This window comes from Bacillus rossius, chromosome 11 (genome assembly GCF_032445375.1).
Source record: "Bacillus rossius redtenbacheri isolate Brsri chromosome 11, Brsri_v3, whole genome shotgun sequence".
Classification (NCBI taxonomy): domain Eukaryota; kingdom Metazoa; phylum Arthropoda; class Insecta; order Phasmatodea; family Bacillidae; genus Bacillus; species Bacillus rossius.
Genome location: NC_086338.1, coordinates 8,940,319 through 8,956,491, shown reverse-complemented (window position 1 = coordinate 8,956,491; position 16,173 = coordinate 8,940,319). Strand labels below are relative to the sequence as shown.

Sequence of the window (16,173 nt, the reverse complement as noted above, 5' to 3'; positions counted from 1 at the left end):
ACCGTTAATTTAGAAGACTTTTTGTGAATTGGAATTATTTTGTCAGTTTTCCATTTGTCAGGAAAATATTGTGATTTGAGAGTAGAATAAAAAATTTGTGATGGGTCGGTTCCACAGATTCCACCATAATAGCGGGATTCAAAATACAATGGTTTTGGAATGGACCATGACCGATTCCTGCATTGTTTTTGTAAGTTTGCAAAATACATCTCCTAAGCAACATAAGAAAATATTAAAATGTATGCAAATTTAATTTTTAAACTACTTAAAATCTTTTTTACGGAAAAGAGATTTACGAATTTTGGTGATTAACATATTTATTTACTTGCATCGCCATTTTCCCCACAGTACAAATGTAGTATCTACTTTCCCATCTTCAAGCGAAAGCATTTTTTGGAAATTACGTTGCAGCAGCACTGCATTTAATAGTAAACCTTAAAAAAAATTAGACCAAACCATCAATGTTTAAAGAAAATAATGTAAATTTTATTTACTAAACATTAACTATTTGATGGCAGCTACGTTTGCCATTGTACACAACCTAATTTTTTGTTTGTACTACCTGCCATGGTAAACCATACGGCCACAAACCAAATCTTTGGTGATGTGCGTGAAAATTAAGATGTTTCACATCTCTGCACTTTAAACTTCAAAGAATTATAAATAAAATAACTTTTTAACGAGATTTTACTAAAATTCACAGTGGATTACTGCGACCATATTAAAATAAGTTTAAAGCAACAACCAAATTGCTGTAAATTGGCGTTCTTGTGCTCCTATTACATTAGAAATATTTTGGAAAGGCAGTTGGCAAATCTGAATTTCCAAACATTTCTGCCGAAACGTTCGTAAATGTTTATTACTAAACCTAAACATTCTTTTGAAAGTAGTTCTGTTAGTTCAACAGAATTTTTTCCGATACATTTCTGAAATGAATTAAATGTTAACACGCAATTATTTGAAGAGTTTAAATATTTTGTTTACGAAAATCTCACCATAAAATTTGGAAATAATGAGATACTTAAACAAGCACAGATCTTTCTTAAGACCGGGCTACATTCGCAACTGCACAGAGCCAGCACAGAGCTTGATGCTACAACGCGCACAACAACACAACACAAAAGAATACCGGAAGCATTCAAAAAAGTTTTTTAAATGTATTACTTCCGTTTACAATTTTGGTCACTGAAGTTGGCATAAGTGACGTTTGTTTAGATTCGTGTGTTATTGTGGTACGGTTCAGAATGTTTAATTCACTTAAGTTCGTCTTTCTTGTATTCCTTGGTATGATTGTCCCATTCCTGAACCTCCTGTTGTTCCTTCGACTTCATTGTCGGACTTCTTTTTCTTTTGGGGAGTAGCAGGTGGAGTATTGTCGCTTGGTCTTGGTGTTTTGTATCCACCTCTCGGCATTCTGTAAGCAGTCAGTCAGAGTCAGTGAAAGTCAGTGGTTCTCGTAAGGCGTACATGGTTATTGTGTTAGATATGGTTCTTAGTTTATCGATGGATTCAGGAGATGGTAGTTTGAATTCTTTTGCGATTACATTAGATGCTGTTGTTCCAAGGTTGTTGTTTGTTGTTTCGAAATGAAGGCAAATGTGATTGTATATGTCTTGTGAGGTTAGTATGTTAGGTGGTTGTGGAAGCTGCGTTAATGTAGCCGAAAGGTTCGGGTGCGAAATTTGTTTATTTAAATTGTGAATGAATATGCGCATTAGAAGTGGTGGTTTTTCTACAGCTTCGCACCAGTTCCACAAAGGTGAATTTGTGGTTATGAAGCTAGGTAGTATTGCAATTATTTCTTTATCTAAATGTTTCATGTCGGTTGTTATTTTGTTTCCTTCCAATAGCAATTTCCATGTTCCTACGTTTGTGTTGTCTATCAATGGTTCTTCGAACAGTACGGACATTGCACTTGGAAGTTGGTCAAAGTGGAAACCTGTCCTTTCCCGTTCGCGGCATAGTAATGTAGGTTCCAACACGTTGGTCAACAGACGCGTAAGCATGGATTTTCCAGTGTTGGTCTGTCCTTCTATTACGAATCCGTTGACCTTTTTCAACATGCAGGATTGGATTTTAATGAATTCCGAATAGAACCGAGCAGCTTCCAGACCGTTTTGTTGAAAGAACATCTCCAGCCAAGCTAAATTCTCAAGATCTACGTGATCGCACCAGTTAGTTAGCATCAGATCGTAGTAGTGTTTGGTTTTTAACATGGTTTTTATTTGTGTTCCTTAGTTTGATTAATAGTCGTATGTAGCTTTGCATGGAAGTGCCAGCTAGTTGTACGAGAGCGGTGGTGTCTGTCAACGGAACTTGGTTGATGAATTGTTGGTACGATTTTGTGTTGTATTTATCTAAGAGGAGGTTGATTGTTTCTACGATGTTTATTTTTTGTTGTGGATTTGTTTTGGTTCTGTTATTGTCCTCCTTTTTAGCCTCTATGTATGGCTCGCAAATGGTGTTTATAGCGGCTACTGTGTCAGATGTTTGAGATTTTGTGTAGAAGTCTGTTATTCTGGAAGGCAGAAGACCGGACCGAAGGAGAAAGGAGACACCTTTACGTGATAGATATGCAAGGAATCGTTCGAGGTAGCGGACTGGTTGTAGAGTACAATAGCATTCTGTAGAGCTCGAACGTGAGGGAGTAAGGAATCTAGAGATGCGACTGAGGAGGCGTGAGGAGTTTCCGTTGGTTGTGTGATAGAGGTTGTGGACGTGGTCGCTGTGGAAGGTTGCGAGGAAGGACGAGGTCGTTTTGGTTGCATGGAGTCTGGCTCGGAGGTCCTGGAATTCTGCGTGACTGTTTCTGATGGTAAATGTGAAGTATTGTTTGTGGTTTGTGTTTCCGCCGCTCGTTTTGCTGGTGTCGTGTTCGTCTGTGCCGATGTGTTCTGGTGCGTCGGAGGATTGGGCTGTGGCTGAAGATGTGGAGGGCGTAGGTGCTGCCAGATTATTGTTGTCGGGATGTTGTCTATATTGTCCTGTAGTGGTAGTCGTACTTGTAGTGGAATTCGTTCTAAGGGGAGTAGAGAAAAGTCTCGGCTTAGTTCTGTTATTAGTTGTCTGCGGGTCTCTCGTGCGCTTACGTTTGTTATTATTAACAGGAGGTTGTTCTTTTGTTGCCTTGGTCTTAGTAGTTGTAGATGAGATGTTAGTTCGTTTAGGGGATCGCTTTCGTTTGCCGGATGTTGTGGAAGCTGCGTTGATGTAGCCGAAAGGTTCTGGTGCGAAATTTTGTTTATTTAAATTGTGAGTGAATATGCGCATTAGAAGTGGTGGTTATTCTACAGCTTCGCACCAGTTCCACAAAGGTGAATTTGTGGTTATGAAGCTAGGTAGTCTTGCAATTATTTCTTTATCTGAATGTTTCATGTCGGTTGTTATTTCGTTTCCTTCCAATAGCAATTTACATGTTCCTACGTTTGTGTTGTCTATCAATGGTTCTTCGAACAGTACGGACGTTGCACTTGGAAGTTGGTCAAAGTGGAAACCTGTCCTGTCCCATTCGCGGCAGAGTAATGTAGGTTCCAACACGTTGGTCAACAGATGCGTAAGCATGGATTTTCCAGTGTTGGTCTGTCCTTCTATTACGAATCCATTATTGGACCACGCGTGGGCTGCTTGCGATGAAAATGTTCAACGGGGCGACCGTCAAGTTCCCCGTTGAGGTCAAGCCCCACGTGTCGCTGAACACGTGCAAGGGCGTCATTTGGTGTCCAGACCTGCTCGATGTACCTGATGCAGAACTATCGAACGAATTGACACCCCAGTATGTAGTCCATGTTCGCAGAGTATTTAAAAAATCTGATGGTGTTCTGTCTCCTACGGCTACTCTTATCCTTACATTCGGTATCCGGGACCTCCCTCCTACCTTAAAGGTAGGCTACCTGAATGAGAGGGTTAAACAGTTTGTTCAGTCTCCGCTCCGCTGCTACAACTGCCAGAAATACGGTCACTCTTCCGCCCATTGCAAGAACCCGTGGTTTGCCCGAAGTGCTCTGAACCACAGCATCCTTCTGATTCGCCTCAATGCAGCAAACCACTGAGTTGTGTCAACTGCCATCAAGGACACCCAGTATGGTCTAAGGCATGCCCAGTCTTCCACGACGAACAGGCCATCCAAAAGCTGCAAGTGGAAGAAAAGATAACTTTTTTCGATGCGCGTAAGAAGTTTCAGTCACTTCGTGGCCCCCGGCTATCAGTGCTGTTTAACAAGGTAGTGGCCTCCCGCCCACTGACGAAAGACGCGTTCTCGCAGACTTCCGACGTGGGAACACAGACCGATCCACTGACAGTTTCACCCAAGACTACTCCTTCCCCGAACGCCAGGACAGCAACAGTCAGTACACAGTGCGACCTGTCTTCTAATCAGGTAAAGCGGACCATCTCAACGGCTACAACAGGAAAGTCTCAACCGAAGCGGGTTGGAAATGCATAGGTTTCAACTCCTCCCACTTCAGCCGGTACCAGTGCAGGTGAACGGAAGGCGACCCGCTGCTTGCCATCCCGCCAACCTACCCCTTCGACTGCTGAAGTTGAGACAGCGATGGTATCTGACGACATTCCTTTTGAGGAGACAGACACTGAATCAAATGCATTTAAACCAGTACTCAACAGACATAAGGGGAAAATGAAATCAAATAAGTAACCTCCCACCCCCCTTCAATAGGTTTATGACTCTTCTCCAATGGAATGGCAGAGGGTACTTCTGCAACCTCACTGAACTGCACCTGCTTTTCGCCTCGCGCACACCCTTGCTTACCTGATTGCAGGAGACTCATTTCCATCCTACTGACTCACCCTCTATTAGAGGGCATACATTCTATCGCGCAGACTACCTGCAGGCTAACCATGCATGCGGTGGCGTGAGTATCATTGCACGGGACACAACATTTCATGAAGCAATTCCTCTCCATTCTCCAATCCAGGCAGTGGCGGTTCGCAGCTACATCGGCATCTTGATCACGGTGTGCTGCGTGTACATACCCCCCACCCAAAGCTTACGTCGTGCCGAATTTGAAGCTCTTCTCTCGCAGCTACCACCACCGTTCATTGTTATTGGTGATTTCAATGCCCACAATGAGCTGTGGGGCTCCTCACATCGGGACAGCAGAGGCCGTGTGATCGAGTGAATCTTGACAGGTGGCAACCTGGGCCAGTTAAACACCGGTTCTGCTACTCATTTTACCTCTCACACTGGCTCTTCCTCCTGCATTAACTTGTCCTTCTGTAGTCCTGCTTTAATCACCCATTTTGATTGGTCTGTTTACAACGACCTCTGTGAAAGTGATCACTACCCAATCTTTCTGGAGACCTTGACGAATCACTCACCACACCTTCCGTCTCGATGGGTGATTAAGAAAGCGGACTGGGAAAAATTCCGCGATAACCTCCATGTGCCCACCACCCTCAATCCAGATGTGGACATGGCGGTGGAGCAATTCACCTCAATGTTGGTATCTGCGGGAGAGATCTTCGCCCACCGGTCGGGGTCGCACACCCTGGTGGAATGACCAGTGTCGTGATGCTATCCTTGCCAGACGGCGAGCACTCTGACGGTTTACGGCCCGACCGACACAACAGCGCTTGGAAGAATTCCGCATTTGCAGGGCACGAGCACGACGTACCATTCGTGAGAGCAGACGCAATTCCTGGAGAGAGTTTATTTCACAATTAAATGTATATTCCACAAGTCAGCATATTTGGGCCACATTTCGGAAGCTACATGGACACCATACCTCCACCTACATCCCTTATCTCCAAATACATGGTACCCTTGTGCTGAATGAAATGGACATAGCCAACCAGCTCGGCCACGCCTTTTCCGAAGTCTCGAGCAGTGCGCGGTATCCTCCCGCCTTCCAAAACCTCAAAGCGCGTCACGAGGGTGCCGGAGTGGACTTCCGCTCCTCTAGCGAGGAAAACTATAACCTCCCATTCACGCTCACAGAGCTGGAGAGAAGGCATTGTCTCACTCGAGGCAGTCTGGTGCCTATTTTAAAGCCAGAGAAGGACAAATCTGAGGCATCCAACTACCGCCCTATCTCACTTACCAGTTGCATATGCAAGACCATGGAGAGAATGGTGAATTCCCGCCTGGTGTATTACCTTGAGGCGTGGCGGCTCCTATCACCTCTCCAATGTGGCTCCAGGCATAATCGCTCGACTGTCGACCACCTTGTGGTCTTGGAAGCACTGGTACAGGACACCTTCCTTCACAGACAGCACGTTATCGCTGTCTTCTTTGACCTTGAAAAGGCTTACGACACAACATGGCGGTTTAGTATTTTTCAACAACTGTAAGATCTGGGGCCTTCAAGGCGATCTCCCTTTTTTTATTTCAGGTTTTATGCAACATCGTTTCTTTCAGGTTCGTAATGGCACTACTCTCTCCCGTGTGTACGTACAGGAGAACGGTGTCCCACAGGGAAGTGTACTGAGCGTCACGTTTCCCTGGTCGTTGTCATCTCCCCAGTGGGGAAATTTTAACTGTCGTTCTTAGTTCTCCTTGTAATGTACAAATCTGTGGGTGCTAATGGCCTTAGCTGCCGATGCGCTCCCACAATCTCTCTCACTCACTCACCCCCAATGTGGCAGCTCATATCTAATAGTGTATGATGAACTTCTGTGCGTCTGTGCTATTTGCGTGCTATTGCGAATGTAACAGCTCATATCTAATAATGTATATTGAACTTCTGTGCGTCTGTGCTGTTTGCGGGCTATTGCGAATGTAGCCCAGCCTTTACTCAAGAACAGAAAATTTATTTTCTCTTTACAGTTGTGAAGAACTGCAAGACTGGATGGATTTATTATTTTCACCAAGTGAGATATTTAAGTTCTAGTTAATATATTGTTACGAACGTGAAATTGGCCAGGAAACGTGCAGGAGAACTGCCTGGCGACTGCAGCAATATATGTGCCGCGCACGCCTGGATTTAACAAGGATTGTCGCTTTCCCCCCTCCTTCCCACCACTCCCCTTCGCGGTGCCCTGCCTTTGACACGTAACTGACATCTGACAGCTGGGAGTTGCGCGAGCCGCTGACACATGTTTTCGAGAGATTTATGCCGTCGGCCCGGCTCGAAATAACGCGACAGGCCTCGGCCGCTCTCGTGAGTTCTGGAATTGCGCTGCGGCCTATATATATGCCCAAGGACGCCGGCCGATGAGCCAGTTCGGAGTATTCAAGTTGGGAGTTCTCCCGCGGCGGAGTTTCCGGGCGATAGTGCCGCGGGTGCGGCAGAGTGGCAAAGTCCTTGGACTTGGGTTCCAGGCTAGGGAGTGAGTGAATTCAGTGGAGTCGGTAGTTTTCCCGCGGCGGAGTTTCCGGGCGATAGTCGCGGGCGCAGCGGAGTCGAGCGGATCCAAAAATTAAATTTGTGTCCATGTATTTTACAGACAGATACTAAGAGTTGGTGGATTCCACATGAATGATAATAAGTCAAGACAAACAAACCCCTCACCCCCTTCTGATTTTAGGGTTGTTTTTGACACCTCTTCTATTTACCTCCATTTATTTTACTTCTTTTTTCTACACGATATCTTCTGCGCGATATGATTACGAGACAGCAAGGGCCCAGGTGTAGCTGTCATTGGTAATTTTTCATTGTGTAACAAATGGAATAAATGAAACTTCAAACTTTTTCCATGAATTGTTTTATTTTGCAAGACTATTTTATTTTATAAAGTAACAAAACTAACTATAAAATTCATATTATTTGTAAATAATCTTTTTCTGCTGACCAGCAGCATTTAATAATTTTTTTATATATTCGGAAAAATTAGGTTTTGATTTATACAAACACTTCACTTCTGAGGGAAAACTTCAGATGCAAGTGCAGTTAGTCACAGGAACAAAACCAAAAGGCCCCTGCTACCTGTGCCAGTTTCCAAGTCAACTTAGAAGTTTACCACAGGGGGTATACATCAGGAGGTATAGCACACAACTCGTTACTCTTTATTTTACATGGCGAGTTCCCCAAGAGGCCTATTACCATGTTAAGACTAGCCTAGTTACTTATTCCTTACGAGCGGCCGTGTTGTTCCATGATTCTGAAAAAAATTGGTTCAAAGCATGTGTTAGTCATAATTTTCAACTCGGGGCCCTTAGGCGACATTAACAATACATGTATTATTAAAGAGCTTAAGTTTGTAAGTTATTTTTATATGAATCCCAGTAGGTATCTTGAAAAACCATTCAAATGCAAATGTGAGTATCCAAAGGCAAAAATTTATTTATCTGAAATATAGTTATGTTTTTTTAAGTCTAATACATACTTTCCAATGTTTGTTTTACAATCTAAGCGTATGCAATTAATACATGTCATTTTGTTAATTTTATTACAAAAATACATTAAGTATTATGGGAATAGTAACATGAAAGTTATGTAAAAAACACATTTACTTTATTACTCATTACATGAAGCACATTTATAACTGTATATAAACATGCAAATTTATTTTAATTGTATATCACTTATTTTGAATGTAAGTATGTGAAACATAATATTGATCAAGACCCAAATGTTGTGGTTCTTAATTGTCAAGGCCACCTATAATGCCCCCGAAATCTTTATTTCATATAGATATTTTAGCACAAATAAATAGGTTACATACTACTCTGTGAAAGACATTCTTTGTACAAAATAGTGATTCTGTTTGTAAGAAAAGTAAATTTCACCTACCACTAGTTAGCTGTCACCATACCTATACTTGAACATTTCAGAGTTACAAATTCAACAATTGGTTTTTTCTCATAATTTTTGAAGTGAATTTTCTAATGCGACTTCCAACAAGGTTGCGTTAAACGTTTAATGCTACCATGGAGCACTAATGCGTTCAACGCTCCTGGGGAGGGGGAATTTTGTGAAAAGAATTCCGCCGCAGTTATGTTGCAGACAGTACAGAGAACTCGGCCGGCACGTGGCGGCGTACTGCATAGGTTTCACCCCGCCATGCTGCAGGGATAGGCGGGTCGCGCCGGTTGTAACACGCCTGCGCATGTCGCCACACACGGCTTGGGGCAGACGATAACACGCCGGGGTTCGAGGTTATTGTTGTGCACCGCGCCACGGGACAACCTCGCGATGAAATGGCGTTCTCACAAGTAGGTATTATTTTAATTACTTGTGTAAATCAGTTTTGTTAAACAGTGTTGTATGAGTAATGTTTTAGCTGTTTAACTAAATATTTATAGCTGGTCTGATACTTTTCACGCTTCAGTTTGACATAGGTAATTATTTGTCATGAGTTATTATTTGATCAACTAAATCACACACCGTACCTAATATAGTTATGAGCCCACGAGCGTGTAAATATTTAGAGTCCAACAGAGAATATGCTATTTAAAAGAAATTCAAACAAATATCATGCGTGGAATATTATTTTTTAATCAGGGCCCTATTTCATAAAACTTATTAGTCTCATAATTAGGAGTCAGGAGTCATAGAAGTAGCTGCTAATTATAAGTTTTGTTTCATAAAACTAGTAGTGTAAAAAAGTAGCTAGTAGTGTAGGACTCCTAATAATGAGTGATATAATGAGTTCAAAATCAAGAGTGTTTCATAAACTTCAAACACAAATATATTGCACTGATTATTAGCACTGAAATTTATCAATCTTGGCTTTATAATAAATCATTTTAAGAGTTATCAATTTTTAGAGAACAGCAGTGGTATCTGTTTGTGTAGTACAAAAATTTAACAAAGAAAATGGAATCCTCAGATTCTAATGGAAGTGAAGATGATGATGTAATAGTAAGATGTCCGAGACATTTTCAAGAAAGGAAAACCTATACGTTGTTAGAGGAAATATATGAGTACAATGAACGTGTTAGGTTAACACGTGGTGTTTTTAATTATGTGCTCACAAGCATTTAACCTTTTTTATTCCATCCAACAGCACGGAACCAGGCACTTTCACCTAAGCAACCACTGCAAATAGCACTACACTGGCTTGGTAGTGGTGTGCAATACCACTGCATAGCAGACATGCACAATGTTTCTAAAGCTACTGTCTGTAGGGCAATTGGCATAGTCTTTGTCGTTTATGACTAAACCAAATGCTAATGCATAATCACGTATTTCTGACCAACACAACTTCTTCACATCTTTTGTTAAAGTGCCAGAAAATGCACCAAACAGAACATCTTTATTTTCGAAAATTTTAATATTTCCTTTTTTTAAGTTCTCTTTTAGCCATTTCTACACAATGTTCAAAAATGTAAACATCAAAATAATACCCACCAACATCAGCTGACTAATAACCTAATAAAATTAGTGAACTATTATAGCAGTCCTTCAACTTTGTTTATGAAACACAAATTTCTACACTAATAGCTACTTTTTATTTCACTACTATTTAGGAACTAATATTATTACTGTGTTTATGAAATAGGGCCCTGGGACTTTTCTGAAGTTTCACTTCTACCGTGTGTGACTTGCACAACCACACACTTTTTTTATTTTGCACAAACTGAAAATTCTGAAATGACTCACTTTGAGGGATACACTGCATTTATTACATACTACACTAGATAGTTTTACCTAAACAAATATAAATCAATATTTTAAATGTATTGAATAACATTTACCACACACAAAATACTTTTTTGTGGATTGTCACTAAAAACATAATTAGAAACATATAATAAAAAAAAATTCTTATATATCTCCTTGAAATTTAAATGCTCGTTTTGTTATCATGCTTGTGGTGTGACTGCTTATAGATCCACTAAAACTTAGGGTCGAGCTCACAAACCTTGTGCAAAAAATGATCAACTCAATCAAACACATATTTAAGGAATTTTAACTAAAAAGAAATATCAAGTGTTCAGCATCAATATTGGACTACTTCATAAGTAGATTTAAGTACTCTTACCTCAATTTGTTAGTAATGGCAGCCCTCTCTGATAAGGATTTACCCCATCTCTGGAATTTGAAATAGCGAAAATTACGCTACACGGTAACTGTACATTAGGGTGATGCTTAAAAATGAAGGTTAAAAAATTTAATGGTTCACCCTCTCATTTTATTCTCCCACATGTAAAATGGTCTAGAATTTTTTTTTGGCTGTATTTAAAGCGAATTTAGGGGTCGCTACCAGCATTTAAAGTTTATAAAAATACCAATATTGCAGCACATGAATTTTTAATATAAGGAAATAAGTAATTTTAAAATACTTGAGCAACCAACCACCACTTTACACGTTAAAGGGAACATTGTCGTGCTGAGACTCCCCTTCAAACAACCTCACCCCTCCCCCCCCATCACAACCTCCCACCACAAACCCACCCCCCACCCCAACCCCCCCCCCCACAAACCCCCCCCCCCCCCCCAACCCCCCCCACAAACCCCCCCCCCAACCCAACCCCCCCCCCCCCACAAACCCCCCCCCACCCCAACCCCCCCACAAACCCCCCCCCACCCCAACCCCCCCACAAACCCCCCCCCCACCACAACCCCCCCCCCCCCCCTCCACAACCCCCCCCTCCCCCACAACCCCCCCCCTCCCCCACAACCCCCCCCTCCACAACCCCCCCCTCCCCCACAACCCCCCCCCTCCACAACCCCCCCCCCTCCACAACCCCCCCCCCCCCTCCGCCACAACCCCCCCCCTCCACCACAACCCCCCCCCTCCCCCACAACCCCCCCCCTCAACCACAACCCCCCCCCCCTCAACCACAACCCCCCCCCCCCCCTCAACCACAACCCCCCCCCTCAACCACAACCCCCCCCCCTCCCCCACAACCCCCCCCCCTCCCCCACAACCCCCCCCCCTCCACCACAACCCCCCCCTAAGGCAGAGAGTTCACCAAGAGTCCTATGTATACTGCCATGTAGATTCATACGATGTTAGTCATTTCGTATCCAAGATAGAAGTCTTTAACTGTGGATGCATCAATTCTTTGACACTGAGGTAGATTGATTATTTCTCTTTGGTTGGGTGTTGTAACTTTGTTGAATGCAGGCATGACGAACGTGTAATCGAAAGCAGTTTGAATTTTCAGATGGTACTTGAATTTCATGTTGCCACTTTCACTTGGGATGATGGGCGGACCGATTACAAGCAGAGGTCTGTTCATAAATTCACTGATTTCGGTAGGTTCGTAGTAAGTGCCTTGAGTTTCTTTGTAGAATTCTGTGTCGTTCTTGAGGAAGTTTGTTCCAGTTCTCCCAGGTATTAGATATTCGTGTAATGTTTCGTCTGTGAAATCGGTTTGGTAATAGCGTCCAAACTTCGGTGATGGGACAGCGAAGGTGAAGTGTTTGGTGTGTCCAATTGCTAGTTCTTCGTATGTTAGTAGATCTTGTTCGTCGTAGTTGGTCATGAAGTCGATGGATACGTGCTTGTACGGTGGTTGAACGTCTGTGATCGTGTATTGTTGTTCCGAATGTAAGCGATCCCCTCGTCCTATGACTAGATTTGACTGGATTCGAAGTCCCAGGTTACTGTGGATGTTTGTCCCTGTGTCAGTAGTCTTTGTCGTAGTGTTGCTTGGTTTGTGATGGTCATTTGAAAATTGTGCATGATTATTCCGTGAGAGTTTTTGGCTTGAATGAGAAATAGTTTTTGGTAGTCTTGGCAATTTTTAGATTGGAATTGTTTACCTCCTGTCCAGAAGGCTAGATTTCTGTATGGAATTAAGAGAGGGTCCTGTGATGTGCTGAAGTCAGCATCGTACCAGAAAGTCATGGGAAATGTGCCGTGAATTACTTGCATGGATCTGGGCCACCAGTTGGAGACTTGTGTTTCGGCGATGTGGTATCCGAAACCGTCTTGTATTCCTTGGTAGGATTGGCCCATGCCTTCTCCTCCTGTTGTTCCTTCGACATCGGACTTGTGTTTCTTACTGGGAGTAGCAGGTGGAGTATTGTCGTCTGGTCTGGGTACTTTGTGTCCTCCTCTTGGCATCCTGTAATTAGTCAGTCAGAGTCAGTAAATGTGATTGGTTCTCTCAAGGCATAATGAGTGGTGATGGTGTTACTTAGTGTACGTAGTCTTTCGATTGATTCGGGAGTTGGTAGTTTGAATTCCTTTGCTATTATGTTGGATGATGTTGTTCCGAGGTAGTTGTTAATGTTTTCAAAATGTAGGCAAATGTGGTTATAGATGTCTTGGGATGTTAATATGTTAGGCGGTTGTGGAAGCTGCGTGCTTGTTGCCGAAAGATTCTGGTGCAAGATCTGTTTGTTCAAAGTGTGAATGAAAATCCGCATTTGTAGAGGTGCTTTTTCAACTGCCTCACACCAGTTCCATAGAGGACTATTTGTTGTAATGAAACTCGGTAAGCGCGGAATGAGTTCTTTATCCGAGTGTTTCATGTCTGTTGTGATTTCCGTGCCTTCCAGGAGCAACTTCCACGTCCCAACGTTTGTATTGTCGATCAGTGGTTCTTCGAAAAGTACGGAAGTTGCACTTGGTAGCTGATCGAAATGAAAACCGGTCCTATCTCTTTCACGACAAAGAAGAGTAGGCTCTAGTATGTTTGTCAACAGTCTTGTGAGCATGGATTTACCAGTATTGGTTTGTCCCTCGATCACAAACCCGTTGACTTTCTTTAGCATGCAGGATTGAATTTTAATGAAGTCTGAGTAAAACCGTGCAGCTTCCAGACCGTTTTCTTGGAAGAACATCTCGAGCCACGCCAAGTTCTCCGTATCAATGTTGTCGCACCAGTTGGTTAGCATTAGGTCATAATAGTGTTTGGTTTTGAGGTTAGTTTTGATTTGAGTGTTTCTCAATTTAATTAGCAAACGTACGTAACTCTGCATCGATGTGCCAGCCAATTGTACTAATGCAGTTGTGTCTTCGAGTGGAACCAAGTTGATGAACTGTTCATAGGACTTTGCGTTATACTTGTCCAGAAGGAGGTTGATTGTTTCTACCGTGTTGATCTTTTGCTGAGGGCTGGTCTTTGTTCTGTTTTGTTCCTCCTTTTTCGCTTCTATGTACGGTTCACGTAGAATGTTATCGATGGAGTCTACTGTGTCTGATTGTTTGGACCTGGTGTAAAACTCGGTTATTCGGGAAGGCAAAAGACCGGACCGTATGAGAAAGGAGACACCTTTACGTGATAGATATGATAGGAACCGTTCGAGCCAGCGGACTGGTTGTAGCGTACAATGGCATTCTGTAGCGCTCGAACGTGAGGGAGTAAGGAATCGTGAGATACGGCTGAGGAGTTTCCGTAGGTGGTGTGATAGAGGACGTGGATGTGGTCTCTGTGGAAGGTGCCGAGGAATGACGGGGTTGTTTTCGTGGAATGGAGTCGGGCTCTGAGGTCCTGGAACTCGTCTGTGTTGTAACGGATCGTGAAGGTAAAGTAATGTTTTCCGTTTGGGTCTCCAATACCCGTTTCTGTGGAGACCTGTTCGTTTGGATCGCTACCGTCTGGTGCGTCGGAGGGTTGACTTGTGGCGGCCTGAGGTGTTGCCAGAGAGTGATTACCGGTGTCTGGTCTATCTCGTCTGTCAGGGGTAGTCTGTATTGCTGGGGTATCCTCTCCAGGGGCAGGAGAGAAAAGTCGGCGCACTGAGTTATGTTTGTGACCCGCAGACGTAGTGGGACTTTGGTCTTGTTTAGCATCTGTATGAGTAGTTCTGTCGGTTCGTACGGCGTTAGTGCTCTGCTCAGTTGTGTGATTAACTGTCTGCGGGTCTCTCGTGCACTGACGTTTGTGATGACCAAGAGGAGTTTGTTTTTTGCTTGTTTTGGTCGAAGTAGTTGTACGTGGGACGTTAGTTCGTTGAGGGGATCGCTTTCGTTTGAGACGTGAAGATCCCTCGCCACTCGTTCCAGGACTTGCGTGTTTACCGTTATCATTTGAGGAGCTTCGAATGTGATCACGTATCGTCGGGGAAGTGTTTGAAAACTTATTCCCCAACTGTTCGTGCGTTTTGGACAGTCCGCCTGCGAGTCCTTTTGCCCTATCCACGTGAATGGCATATTTAAATGAGTCGTTTAGCGTGGTCTGTTTAACGGGAGTGTTCGGTGGCGTCTGAGGTACTGCTTTTACTTCGATTACTTCTACAACCTGGTCGTATGTTTCGCGGTTCTCCCAGAAGGAGTTACACTCACCTTCGCTGTCTGAGTCCCTGGGCGGCGTGTTCTCTAGAGGTGGTTCGTCGTAGGAGTCTTGGCCAGGTTGAGTGTCGTAGTTTCCCCAATCTTCCTTCGGCTGTTCGAAGACGTCAGGGCACTGACTCTGGACGTTCGTGCACACGGTACAGGTGCAAATGGCGACTTTGTGGATGCAGTCCTCGTGCGTTGTGCAGTGTAGTGCTGCGGACGGTCCCTGGTTGCGTACTGAAGACATGGCTGGGCTTGTGGAGGCCTTTATCTGTTTAATATTGGTCGGAGGCCAAGCTGTTATCGGGGTTAGGGGTTATCTAGGTTAGAAGGTTACGGCCGGTCAAAGTCGAAAGATAAGGGTGGCGATCATTAAGGCATCCGGTCCATCCATCCGGTATGTGAGTATTCACGTACGAGTATCTTCCGATGTTGATTTTGTTAGAGAATGAGTGTTATGTAATACTGGATGGATGTACTGGATGGGTTAACATTAAACCTCTTTACTGGATGTTTGCCGTTTCTTTTCTTCCAGTTGTGTAGTGACACGTAGTCTATCATCCTGAAAACAATAATATACTCCATCCGGTGTATTACATCCGGACCGTCCACAAACCCCCCCCCTCTAACCCCCCCCCCCTTCACAACCCCCCCCCCTCCACAACCCCCCCCCTCTCCACAACCCCCCCCCCTCCACAAACCCCCCCCCTCTCCTAAACCCCCCCCCTCTCCACAACCCCCCCCCCCTCCACAACCAACCCCCCCCCCTCCACAACCCCCCCCCCCCCTCCACAACCCCCCCCCCCCCTCCACAACCCCCCCCCCCCCTCCACAACCCCCCCCCCCTCTACCACCCCCCCCCCTCCACAACCCCCCCCCCCTCCACAACCCCCCCCCCCCTCTACCACCCCCCCCCCTCCACAACCCCCCCCCCCTCCACAACCCCCCCCCCTCCCACAATCCCCCCCTCCCACAATCCCCCCCCTTCACAAACCCCCCCCCCCCTTCACAAACCCCCCCCCTCCCACAATCCCCCCCTCCCACAATCCCCCCCTCCCACAATCCCCCCCCCTTCACAAACCCCCCCCCTCCCACAACCCC

General features: G+C 44.4%; 1 protein-coding gene across 1 annotated transcript; it reads right to left on the bottom strand.

Annotated features, from left to right (window-relative positions):
- Positions 1-1,680: 1,680 nt before the first annotated feature.
- Positions 1,681-15,311, bottom strand: LOC134536624 (uncharacterized). The gene is made up of 2 exons (XM_063376417.1): positions 15,082-15,311; positions 1,681-10,931 (listed from the first exon to the last, which is right to left on the bottom strand). Exon 2 carries the CDS (start codon positions 3,268-3,270, stop codon positions 2,176-2,178), a length of 1,095 nt encoding a protein of 364 aa, XP_063232487.1. The 5' UTR covers positions 3,271-10,931; positions 15,082-15,311; the 3' UTR covers positions 1,681-2,175.
- Between the last annotated feature and the right edge of the window lie 862 nt (positions 15,312-16,173).